This window comes from Natrix helvetica (assembly GCF_964273705.1).
Source record: "Natrix helvetica genome assembly, chromosome: 14".
Taxonomy (NCBI): domain Eukaryota; kingdom Metazoa; phylum Chordata; class Lepidosauria; order Squamata; family Natricidae; genus Natrix; species Natrix helvetica.
The window spans coordinates 3682293-3694171 of NC_138564.1; the positions used below are offsets into that span (position 1 = coordinate 3682293).

At 47.5% G+C, this 11879-nt stretch overlaps 1 protein-coding gene across 12 annotated transcripts in view; it reads right to left on the bottom strand.

Annotated features, from left to right (window-relative positions):
- Positions 1-11879, bottom strand: part of NCOR2 (nuclear receptor corepressor 2) — a 213267-nt gene that overhangs the window by 81953 nt on the left and 119435 nt on the right. For all 12 annotated transcript variants that reach the window (XM_081966828.1, XM_081966827.1, XM_081966826.1 and 9 more), the window contains 2 exons: positions 11576-11718; positions 982-1141 (listed from right to left, as the gene is read on the bottom strand). In XM_081966828.1, the coding sequence (XP_081822954.1) occupies positions 982-1141; positions 11576-11718 (303 nt within the window). The remainder of the gene's footprint in view (positions 1-981; positions 1142-11575; positions 11719-11879) is intronic.

The following is an 11879-nucleotide window of genomic DNA, read 5'->3' on the forward strand; positions in this document are numbered from 1 at the left end:
GACTTGTTTTTTTAAAGACTGCTTTATTAGTGTTCTAGACAACTTTAAAAAATGAAGAAGCTTTTTAAAATAAATGCCTGCTCTGAAGAGGCCCAGTGCTATTGTATCTTCTTTTAAATAGCAGAGAATAACTAGACTTCCAGAAAGCCACATCAATTTTAACAAGCATCTGTACAAGTATAATCTGAAACATAACACCACAAACAGTGTATATTGTTTGTACTGTTTGCTGTTTGTTGCAAGGAGGCAAATTGCTAGGAGGCAGAGGCAGATTTTTTTCTTCTTCTAATCAGGTTAAACTGAAACAGGCTGTTTGCTGCAAGGACGTAAGTCAATAACTATAAATGCCAATAGAATGTTCAAATTATTAGACTTGCTTTTTTAAAGGCTGCTTTATTAGTGTTCTAGACAACTTAACAAAATGAAGAAGCTTTTTAAAATAAATGCTTGATCTGAAGAGGCCCAGTGCTATTGTATCTTCTTTTAAATAGCAGAGAATAACTAGACTTCCAGAAAGCACATCAATTTTAACAAGCATTTGTACAAGTATAGTCTGAAATGTAACACCACAAACAGTGTATATTGTTTGTACTGTTTGCTGTTTGTTGCAAGGAGGCAAATTGCTGGGAGGCAGAGGCAAAAAAAAATTTCCTCGTTTTCCTCCCCAAAAGCTAGGCGCATCTTATTCTTCGGAGCGTCTTATACTCCGAAAAATACAGTAATTACCAGCTGTCTGCAAGGAATATCAATCCTTCCATTCCCAACCATCCTGCCAGAACGGAAGAAGCTTCTTGGATGAGGAGCGAAATGCCTTCAAGCAAAAACAAAGTCCAGGTATCTCCTGAAAATGCACCTTTGGGACAAGCATGACACGAGATGACCGAGCATGTCCATAGACATTAAAGTTGCCAAATTTGGAGACCCCTGGTCTCCATGAAAACGGATCAAGAAACTCAACTTCATCCTGGAGAAACATCTCACCTTCTGCCTCGACCTCCTCGGCCATCTCCTCCTCGTTGCCGCTGGTGCCCGACCCATCCTGGCCCATCTCCTCGTCCTCGGCGACTGGGGGGAAAGCTGTTTCCTCGTTTTGGATTACGGGACCTTTTTTCTTCTTTCTCCGGGAGTTCCTTTCTTTCTCCTGATTAAGCCAAGCAGGAAAGGAAGGTTATGAATATTGGTGGAAACCCATCGTGTCGTCACTAGCAGCATCAGCAAAAGAGTAAACACTGTGTTAAAACACACACACACACACACACACACACACATCACCAGGAGGCTGAAACAGCCATTCTTGAAAATAGCAAGGGCTGGGATTGCAGAAGCTATGATTCCGAGAATTGGCTTAAAATGGCCATTTCCGGAAGTATTTTTTTTTTTTTTTGCTAAGTTGGCTCGACCTCCACATCATCACAGCCTCTTACAGCATCCGCTGCACCGCAGAAGGAAGGAAGAGAGTTACACAACCACAACCACACACAGACACACCCACAATTGCACGCCCGCCGTTACTACTACTTTGGTCCGTTGCATTAATAACACCCATGAACATGTGTGTGTGTGTGTGTGTGTGTGTGTGTATACGGAGAATACTTTGAAAATTTCATGCCGGCTTTACAAAAGAGCTATAGAATTCAGGGTTTGTCGCCTCTGCGCACTATAATTATGATTTCATCCTGGGAAGATGCAGGGAGGCAGTTTGGCCTAGTGGTTAAAGCACCAGGCTAAAAAACCAGGAAACTGTGAGTTCTTATCTTGGGCATACAAAAAAAAAAAACTGTTGTGGCTAGCCAGCTGCCAGCAGAACTAGCAGCAGACTCGGGATGATGAGGAGGCTGGGGAGAAACTTGGGCCAGTTGTGGAGTCTGGGGAAGGCTCTGATGGATGAGGTCATCCGTCATTTCCCAGCCACTGGAGAGGCAGCTGCCTTTGGAGGCTGATATAAATGAGGAGGAAGAACAGCTGGGGCCTGTTCCAGATGCACCGAGCTGTTAGGAGAGGGGAACAATGGAGGACAAGGAGTTGACTCGGGAAGCAAAGCACACGTGGAATGGTCCCTCCCTGGCTGGGGAATAAATAAAAGGAAAGGGGAGTGGTAGTCGTGGGAGACAACAGTTCGTATTTCTGAAGATCTGGCTCATTGCCTTTCGTGCCACCAAGATTGCTCGCCAGAACTGAATTTGCAGCTTTGCGGCTGGAAGTTCATGGTCTTGCAATTATCACAAGAAACTGATAAGTTAACAATACAGTTAAAACTCCCTGTCCTTCAGGGAGTTAACTGTATAATGCCTGGACTTTTCAGTGGGTGAATGCCATTAATTCACAGGAGATAAATAAAGGGTTTTTTTCATGGCAAGGAGTCTGTTTCTTGTTTCTGCTAAGGTTGGGTTGAAACAAAACCTGGCGGGGTGACTTTTTAAATTTTTTGCAAAAAACAAAATTGGACTAAAATGCATACGTGGTTAGAAAAAACGATAAAGCCGCATTTTGATTTTAAACCAGAAATATTTTTTTTTGGGGGGGGGGGGGATATTTTACCAGAAGAGAATAATAAAGGGAATATATATCTAATCTTACATGTGTTGACAGCAGCAAGGATTGCGTTTGCCCAACAGTGGAAAAATGAAGAGATCCCTTCAGACGAAAGTGTTATAATAAAAATATTACAATGTGCAGAGATGGACAGATTAACACTAACAACAAAGGAGAAGGAAGAAACAGAATACTTTTTAACATGGGACTTGTTTTACCAATGGCTAACTAACACAAACAGAGGTTAGAAAGTAAAAAGATTAAGAGAATGATTAATTATACCATGAAAGTTTTCCAGTATGGATAAGCTAATCTTATTATTACTATGTGTTTATTATTAATAATATGCCTGTTATGATTACTATTAACGCTTATAGTTGTTTTGTTCCTCAAAACTAATTGTCCTCGGACAACACGCTGTTCAGATTAAAAAATAATAATCTTTTGGCTTTTCTAACGTGAGTTTTCTCTTGGAATAAACGTGCATAAAATGGGGGGAAAAGCAAACAAAACCCGGATTTCATCGGTACGGGAGAGCCTTGGCGAAGTTTGAACTCCTGCCAGAGACACCATTTGGATAAGTGCACATTATCAGGAGCCGCTGGGGTGCTTGACGATGTGAACACAATCCAACGGCAACGCGCCCCGTTACTATGGCGAAGCAATCTTGGCGCTTCCGCCTCTTCCTCGCGTCCCGGGTGACTCATTGCAACCCCGACGGAGCAAGAAAATTAACCCGGGATGGACAACTGGGGAACCGGCTTCGGATGGCACGCTGCCCTCCTGCTGTTCTCCCCCTGCCCCTCCCGAGGGCTTTCCGTTTGGAGCACGGGGGGTCAAGGGAAAAGAGGGATTTAAACAACAACAACAATACACTTGGTGATTAAAAACCCGGGCGCTCCAGATGTGACACGGGAACTGCACGAAGATGAAGGAGAAAGGCAGGGTAGGAAATGTTTCACCAAGGCTAATCGTCGTCATCTTCGGAAGACAGAACAACATCTGGGGGTCAGGGGATGCTTTGCCGCATCTGGAGGACCGCGGCTTCCCCAGTGGGTGGTGGGGGATGGAAGGATTTATATTCCTTGTAGACAGCTGGTCATTTGCATCTTTTTAGAGGGTCGTTGAGGCTACTTGGATGGCTTGCCTGAAAAAAGCCCCTTTGGGACAACCGTGTCCTGGATGACGGAGAATCTCTACAGACGTTTAGCTATACAATTTGGGATGAAGACCCTTGGAATGGGGTGGGAGTAGAAATAGATTTCCAGAGGAAAATAATTGCAGACTACAAGAACCATTTGCACCACTCAGGTGACCCTGAGGACACACATAAACCTCCAAGTGGCCTCAAGGACCCTCTCAAAGGATGCAAATGACCAGCTGTCTGCAAGGAAGATCACTCCTTCCATTCCCCACCATCCATCCAGAGCTGAAGAAGCTTCTTGGGTGAGAAGCAAAACATCTTCAAAGAAAAAACTAGAAAGTCCAGCTGCCTCTTGAAAAAGCACCTTTGGGACAAACGTGACCTGGATGATGGAGAATTTCTACAGACTTTTAGCCATACAATTTGGGATGAAGACCCTTGGAATGGGGTGGGAGGAGGAATGGATTTCCAGAGGAAAGAAATGCAGACTACAGGAACCATTTGCACCACTCAGGTGACCCCCCTGAGGACACAGAGAAATCTCCAGGTGGCCTCAACGACCCTCTAAAAGGAGGCAAATGAGCAGCTGTCTGCAAGGAGGATCAATCCTTCCATTCCCCACCATCCAGTCAGAGCTGAAGAAGCTCCTTGGGTGAGAAGCGAAACGACTTCAAAACTAAAAACTAGAAAGTCCAGTTGCCTCCTGAAAAAAAACACCTTTGGGATTCCCAAGCAACTTTTCCGTTTCAAGATCCCCAAGATCTTGAATCCTCAACATGATTTTGAGTCCTTCCGTTCTGCGCATCCTTGGCCCAGCCCTCCTGCCGGCTGCGTGCATGCAGAGTAGCAAATGTTTAGGAAAACGGGAGGTTAGATTAACCGCAAGCTTTTTGTTCTCCCCCCCCCCCCCCACCTCTCTCTATTCAGATTTATGACATCTGTTGTTGCCGGCAAAACAATAGCGTGGGTTGTTGTTGTTGGTTTCCCCCCCCCTTTTTTTTAAGAAAAAAGGAGAGAAGAATGCCAACGCAAACCAGCTGAGCATTCATTGTTCTTTTGCCAAAAAGGAAGGGGAGGAAAAAAAGGAAAGAGAAACTCCGAAACTGCTGCTCTCAAGAAAACGATGGAGTTAGGCGAAATGGCATCAATTGGGAAGATGCAAAGAATAGAGAGAAGACCATAAACAGCTACTCTTCCACCGTTAACAAAGCCGTTGTAAATCACGATGGTCGTAAAACAAGTAGGTCACGTGACCTGAGGACATGTCCAAACGCACCATGAGTTTGGAGGCGCTATACTCGGGATGGAAAGCGTGTGGCACGCGGCCCTCTCTGCGGCCATGCGAGCTGTCGCCCAGCTCAGTCGGCCAGCTGGTTTGGGGTCTCTGCTGTGCATGCGCAGGGGTGCACGTGAGGGGGTCATGCACGCATGCACGGGGGGTCGGGGGCACACATGCGCAGGGGTCACATGCCCAGGATGCCTGTGTGGGGTGGCATGCACATGTGCTCCCGGTCAGGGAGCACAGCGCTTTTGGCTCGTGACAACAAAAGATTAGCCATCCCTGGCATAGAGTCTCCTGCTTGAGCAGGGGGTTAGACTAGAAGACCTTCAAGGTCCCTTCCTTCCAAATCCGTTATTCTGTTATTTGGTGGAAGGACTTGCCTCCAAAAATTATGGGTCCTCCATCATCGGAGGCTTTTAAGAAGAGACTGGACAGCCATTGGGTCTGGAATGGTAGAGGGTTTCTCCTGCCTCAGCAGAGGGTTGGACTAGAAGACCTCCAAGGTCCCTTCTGACTCTGTTATCCTGAAAGGCACATTTTGCAGAGCCGGGAAGCGCAAGATTTACCGTATTTTTCGAACTATAAGATGCACCGGAGTATAAGACGCACCAAGATTTTTAAGAGGTAATTTTTTAAAAAAAAACATTTTTGCACTCTGCACGCCTCTTTCTTTGTGAAAAACAGGGCATGCAGAAAGTTTGAGAGGCCTGCAAAGTGCTCCTGGGGGCTGGAGGTGGGGGCAGGCAAAAAGAGCAAAAAATGGGCCTTTTTTTCCCGAGAAAATGGGCCCATTTTTTTGCCAAAGACCAGGCATGCATAGGCTTTGGGAGGCTTATAGAGTGCTCATAGGGACTGGGGAAGGGGCAAAAATGAGCAAAAACCTTTTGCCAAAAACAGGGCATGATAGCCTTTAGAAGGCTTGTAGAGTGTTCCTGAGGGCTTGAGCAAAAACGAACAAAAAACGGCCCATTTTCCGCTTGTTTTTGCCCTCCCCCGGCCCCCAGGAGCACTCTGGAAGCCTCCTAGAGGCTATGCATGGCTATTTTTGCAGGGGGGGGGCGGGGTTTCGAGAGGCCAAAAATGCTGTATTCAGTGTATAAGACGCACCCAGATTTTCACCCTCTTTTTTGGTTGGGGGCAAAAAGGTGCGTTTTATACTCCGGAAAATCCAGTAAATCCTCCCCTTGACGCTTAACACTGAGTGTTCAGCCGGTTTCCATTCAAACCCCAGAACTCAGAGGAGGCTATTCAAATCCCAGGATGCTAACGGGGAGGCGGGGGGCGAGGGTTAGAACCCTCTGGTGCGATCCTGGCATCTGGGCTGCATTTTGTGAGGACTGCAGAGGGCTGGGCAAAGCGGAAGAAATTCAATTAGCCGATTTCCCGGGGATGCCCGTACGGTTTTTCCAAATGAAGGACTGGTCCCCCACGGTGACTCAGTCGTTCTGACGCAGCCAAGCGAGTGCCCCCGAAAGCCACCGCTGGGACGTGGTAACTTCCGCACAACACCAAGGGAGCCTCTTTGTGTCATTGCGCGTCGAATCCTCCTTGGGGGCGGAGAGACAAGGGAGAGGCTGGAACGGCACGCGGCAACGAATGTGCAGGCACTCCCACAACTTACAACCACAATCTCTGTGGCTGAGCGAGACATTATAGGAGTGAGCTTTGCCCCGTTTTACGACAACCCCCCCTTGCCACCGCTGTTAAGTGAGTTAGTAACACGGTTGTTAAGTGGATCTGGCTACTCCGTCGGCTTTGATCGCAAAAGGGGAGCACGTGACCCCGGGATACGGCGACCGTCGTAAATACGAGCCGTGGGAAGGCTGCAATGGCCGTAAGTGTGAAAAATTGTGCTATGTCACTTTTTTCAGTGCTGTTGTAACTTCAAACAGCCACTAAAGCAGGGGTGTCCAAACTTGGGGACTTTCAGACTTGTGGAGTTCAACTCCCAGAATTCCCCAGCCAGCAGCTGGCTGGGGAATTCTGGGAGTTGAAGTCCACAAGTCTGAAAGTTCCCAAGTTTGGACACCCCCTGTACTAAAGGAACTGTTCTAAATTCAGATGGTTTGGCAAGTGGTTTATACTTACGACGGTCAGAGTTCACTCCTCAAAGTTACAACGGCACTGAGAACAGTGACTTAGGATGGTTTTTCACACTTATGACGGTTGCAACATCCCCGTGGATTCACATGGGATGTGATTCAAAACTCAGAATGCAGGGATTCCCTTAACAGCTGCGGCAAGGGAGGTTGTAAAACGGGGCAAAACTCACTTCCGTCATGTCTCCGTCAGCCACAGAGTATTACTAACTTAAGCTCTGCATCCATTCGCTCAACCACCGTGGCAAGAAAGCTTGTGACATGATGCCAAAGAGCTCCCTTCACCAGGGTGTCGCTTAGCAACAGAAATGTCCGGCTTGATTGTGGCCGTAAGTCGAGGACTACCTGCTTCACAGCCTTCCCTGCCGTCTGCTGCCTCCTTCCCTGCTGATTTGTACGATTGCTCATTTCTCTTCTCCTTCTTTCTCTGCAAATTCCACGCTTATTGTTAAGTTTTCATATGTATGCATGTGTGTGTGTGTGTGTGTGTAAATATGACAACTTAACAATGTGGAATTTGCAGAGAAAGGAGAAGAGAAATGAGTAATCGTGTGTGCATATATATAGATATAGATATAGATCTATACACACATACATATTTTACTCCTACTCTGCCTGGCCCTGCCTGATCCTCTGGATAAGATCAGGCTCCAGGGAAGACACGCAACAGATGTTGTTGCTTCTGAACCTCTCTGCTGTGTCACTTTTTAGGCAACGGATAGGTGTGTAAACACAACGGGCACACCTAAGTACCTAAGCCATACTACTCAATTCTACACCACTAAGATGGTGGTGTTGTTGGTTGTTGCTTTTTTTTGAGTTTGGGGTTTTTAATTTTCTGCAAAGGCGATACCAAACACTGGTTGAAAAGTGAAGAAACGAAAATGAAAAGTAAAAGAGAAGAAAAGCACAAAAAAGGGGGGAAAAGAAGAGGATTACGGGTTTTTTTTTTTAAAAAAAATCTTATATATGAAACGCAGTTGAACCAAGCCATCATATATGGCTTAATGGTGGTTGGCTTAGTGACGGTTTGCCGTACAAAGCCACCTTCCTCCCATCTAGTCTGGCTTGACCCCTTGGCCCCTTCCAAAACACAGAGATTTGCAGCCATTCGTTCAGTGATGGTTTGAAGTTACAACGGCACGGAAAAAGGTGGCCGATGACCCGTCCTCGCACTTATGACCATCGCACATCTCCACTATCAAGTCACCGAAATCCAGACCGCTGGCAAGCGGCATGTGTCGTATGACCGTTTCAACCTCCCTGGGACAGGTGATGGCAAACCGTCACTAAGCCAGCCACCATTAAGCCATATATGATGTCTTGGTTCAAGTGAGCTTCCAAACTCCTGGTGCGTTTGGACATGTCCTCAAGTCACGTGACCTACTTGCCACTTTTCCCAGCTGGCTTCCGACAAGCAAAATGAATTGAGAAAACCTGATTCGTTTAGCGACCGCATGATTTACTTAATAACTTCCCCCCCCCCCCAAATAAAAGAAGGTTGCAAAATCAGGCATGGCTCACTTAAAAACTGCCTTGCTTAGCGATGGAAATTCTGCTCCCAATTTTGGCTGCAAAGCAAAGACTATTTTCCCCAAGGCTATTTCTACCTTTTCAGGTGGTTTTTTTGCTTTTAATCTTTTGCAAGTCTTCCATTTATCTTAAGAGCAGAGATGGCTAACCTTTCGGTCATGGCATGCCGAAAGCGCTCGCGCCTTTAATGCAATGGGCGCGCACACACACACACCACATCCTGCCCCTGTGCCCACCCCCTGCACAGGTGCCTCCGACCCACCCACCCCGCGTATGCATGCATGACCACCTGTGCCCCCCCCCCCGTGCATTCTTCCCATCCCCCCTCACCCATTTCGGGCTTCCAGGTTGGTGGTGCAGGAAGCTTCCCAGGCCCAAAACGGGGCACAGGGGGGAGGGGCTGGCCGGCACCCCCTCGCCCCATTTTGGGCCTGGAGGATTTCCTGCACCAACTTGGAAGCCCAAATGAGGTACGGAGGCGCTGCAATGCAATGTGCCCCACGAATGGGTGCGTACATCCTCCCGCATGACCTGAAGACCAGCTGGCCGGCAGGAGGCAGGCGTGTACGCGTGGTGGAGCTGCTCTGGGGCAACGGCTGGCGTGCCCGCAGAGAGGGCCATGCATGCCACCTGTGCCATAGGTTCGCCATCATCGTCTTAGAGAGAACTTTCATCCCAAAACCTCCAAGGCCTTCAGATGAGAGGTGATTTTAATTCATGTTGGGTTTGGTTTTTTTAAACTGTGGTTTTCTTTGGGCTGTTTTAGACCTGATTTACATGCCTTCCTTGAGGCTTTTATTGAATGCGCTGGGCTGCATCCCTTCGCTGGAAGGCGAGAGATTAATCTTTGGGAGAATAATTATTAAAAAGGGGGAAGGGGGATTTGGCCGCAGAAAAGTGACGAAGTGGATGGAACCAACGTGGGATCCGAAGAGCTGGGCGCCTTGAAATAACCGTACCGCTATGGCCAAGGGTGCTTAAAAATAACCACGGGTCTCTCATCACAAGCTCACTTTTCCCTCTGAGCAAACTGAGGCTGAGGACGAAAGCTTTCTGAACGGCCACCCGCAATCACTGCTGCTTTTGCTACACACAACTCCATAGTGTTTACCAGTAGGTAGAAATATCTCCGCATCTCACCTGCTGCCTATAGCAATAGCCCTTAGACTTATATGCCGCTTCACAGGGCTTTACAGCCCTCTGTAAGGGTCTTTCCCCCAACAATCTGGGTCCTCACTTTACCCACCTCGGAAGGAGGGAAAGCTGAGTCAGCCGCTCAGAATTGAACTGCTGGCAGTGGGCAGAGAGGAAGGAAGGAAGGAAGGAAGGAAGGAAGGAAGGAAGGAAGGAAGGAAGGAAGGAAGGAAGGAAGGAAGGAAGGAAGGAAATAGCAATAGCACTTATGTACTGCTTCACAGTGCTTTATAGCCCTCTCTAAGTGGTTTACAGAGTTAGCCTCTTGCCCCTAACAATCTGGGTCCTCATTTTACCCATCTTGGAAGGAGGGAAGGCTGAGTCAACCTTGAGCCAGTGAGGATTGAACTCCTAGCATTGGGCAGAGTTATGAAAGGAAGGAAGGGGAAAGGAAGAGTAATAGCAATAGCAATAGCACCTAGATTTATATACCGCTTCACAATGCTTTCCAGCCCTCTCTAAGCAGTTTACAGAGCCAGCCTCTTGCCCCCAACAATCTGGGCCCTTATTTTATCGACCTTGGAAGGATGGAAGACTGCATCAATAGCGATAACAATAGCACTTAAGACTTATATACCTTTACTTTTTATTTAGACTTTTATACCGCCCCCTCTCCCCAAAGGGGATACCGCTTCATAGAGCTTTTACAGCCCTCTCTAAGCGGTTTAGAGTCATCCTCTTGCCCCTAACAATCTGGGTCCTCATTTTACCCACCTTGGAAGGAGGGAAGGCTGAGTCAACCTTGAGCCTGGTGAGATTTGAACTGCCGAATTGGAGGATCTGCCAAATTCTGCAATCAGCAGAAGTAGCTTGCAGTACTGCTCTCTAACCACTGCGCCACTGCGGCTCTGTATACAGGTAGTTCTTGATTTACAACCCGTTAAGTGGGAGTAGAATTTCCCTGGCGAAGCAAGACGGGTTGCTAAGCGAGGCGGGCTCGATTTTACAATCTTTTTGTTTCTTGGTTAAGCAAATCGCTGCAGTCGTTAAACGAATCGCAGACGTTAAGCGAATCTGGCTTCCCCCACTGACTTTGCTTGTTTAGAAACCAGCCCGGGGGGGGGGGGGAGAGGGGGAGATCACAAATGGTGATCACATGGCCCCAGGCCATTGCAACTGTCAGTCGCCTGAATTTTGATCCCTTGATCCTGGGGATGCTGTGACAGTCATAAGTGTGAGGACTGGTTGTAAGTGCGAGGAGTGGGCATAAGTGTGAGGAACAGTTGTAAGTGCAAGGACTGGCCATAAGTGTGAGGACCGGCCATAAGCACAATGACTGGTCATAAGTGTGAGTATCGGTTGTAAGTGTGAGGACTGGTCATAAGTGTGAGGACCGGCCATAAGCACAATGACTGGTCATAAGTGTGAGGATCGGTTGTAAGTGCGAGGACTGGCCATAAGTGTGAGGACTGGCCATAAGCACAATGACTGGTCATAAGTGTGAGGATCGGTTGTAAGTATGAGGACTGGCCATAAGTGTGAGGACCGGTTATAAATTACTTTTTTTCAAGGGCTGTCATAACTCGAAACAGCCACTAAGAATCGTTATAAAACAAGGACCACCTGTATGAATGCGTACATCTCCCATAAACCACAACTCGGCAAACATTTTTTCTCCGGATTCAAAACATTTGGCCACGAAGCCGGGTCAGCGAGGTTGTTAGAAGCATGCACACCGTCACCTTAGCGGTTTACCGGGAGCCAGGCCGGAAGGCAAACACCGAATCCACCGGAAAAACGAATTCCGAGTCAGGAGGCTTGGCGGACGGGAAGCCAATTCTGCACGCTTACCATTTTCAGTTTGTGCTGCTGGAGGATCTCATCCAAGTTCTGCCTTTTCTTGTAGTTGAAGTAGAAGTTTTTGCACTGCGAGACACTCTTCGACCCCACCATGCGGGCAATGGCCGACCAGTTGCGTCCATGTTCAAGGAGACCTGGGAGGGGGGGGGGGGGACAAGGCAGAAAAGCAGACCGTTTTTTTAAAAAAAGGCTTTAGAAAGACAGAAGGTTTAAAAAAAGGCAGAAAGGCTAAAAAGCAGAGACAGGAAGATGGTTAAATGACCACGTGATTAAAAAAACAACAACCCAAAATGCC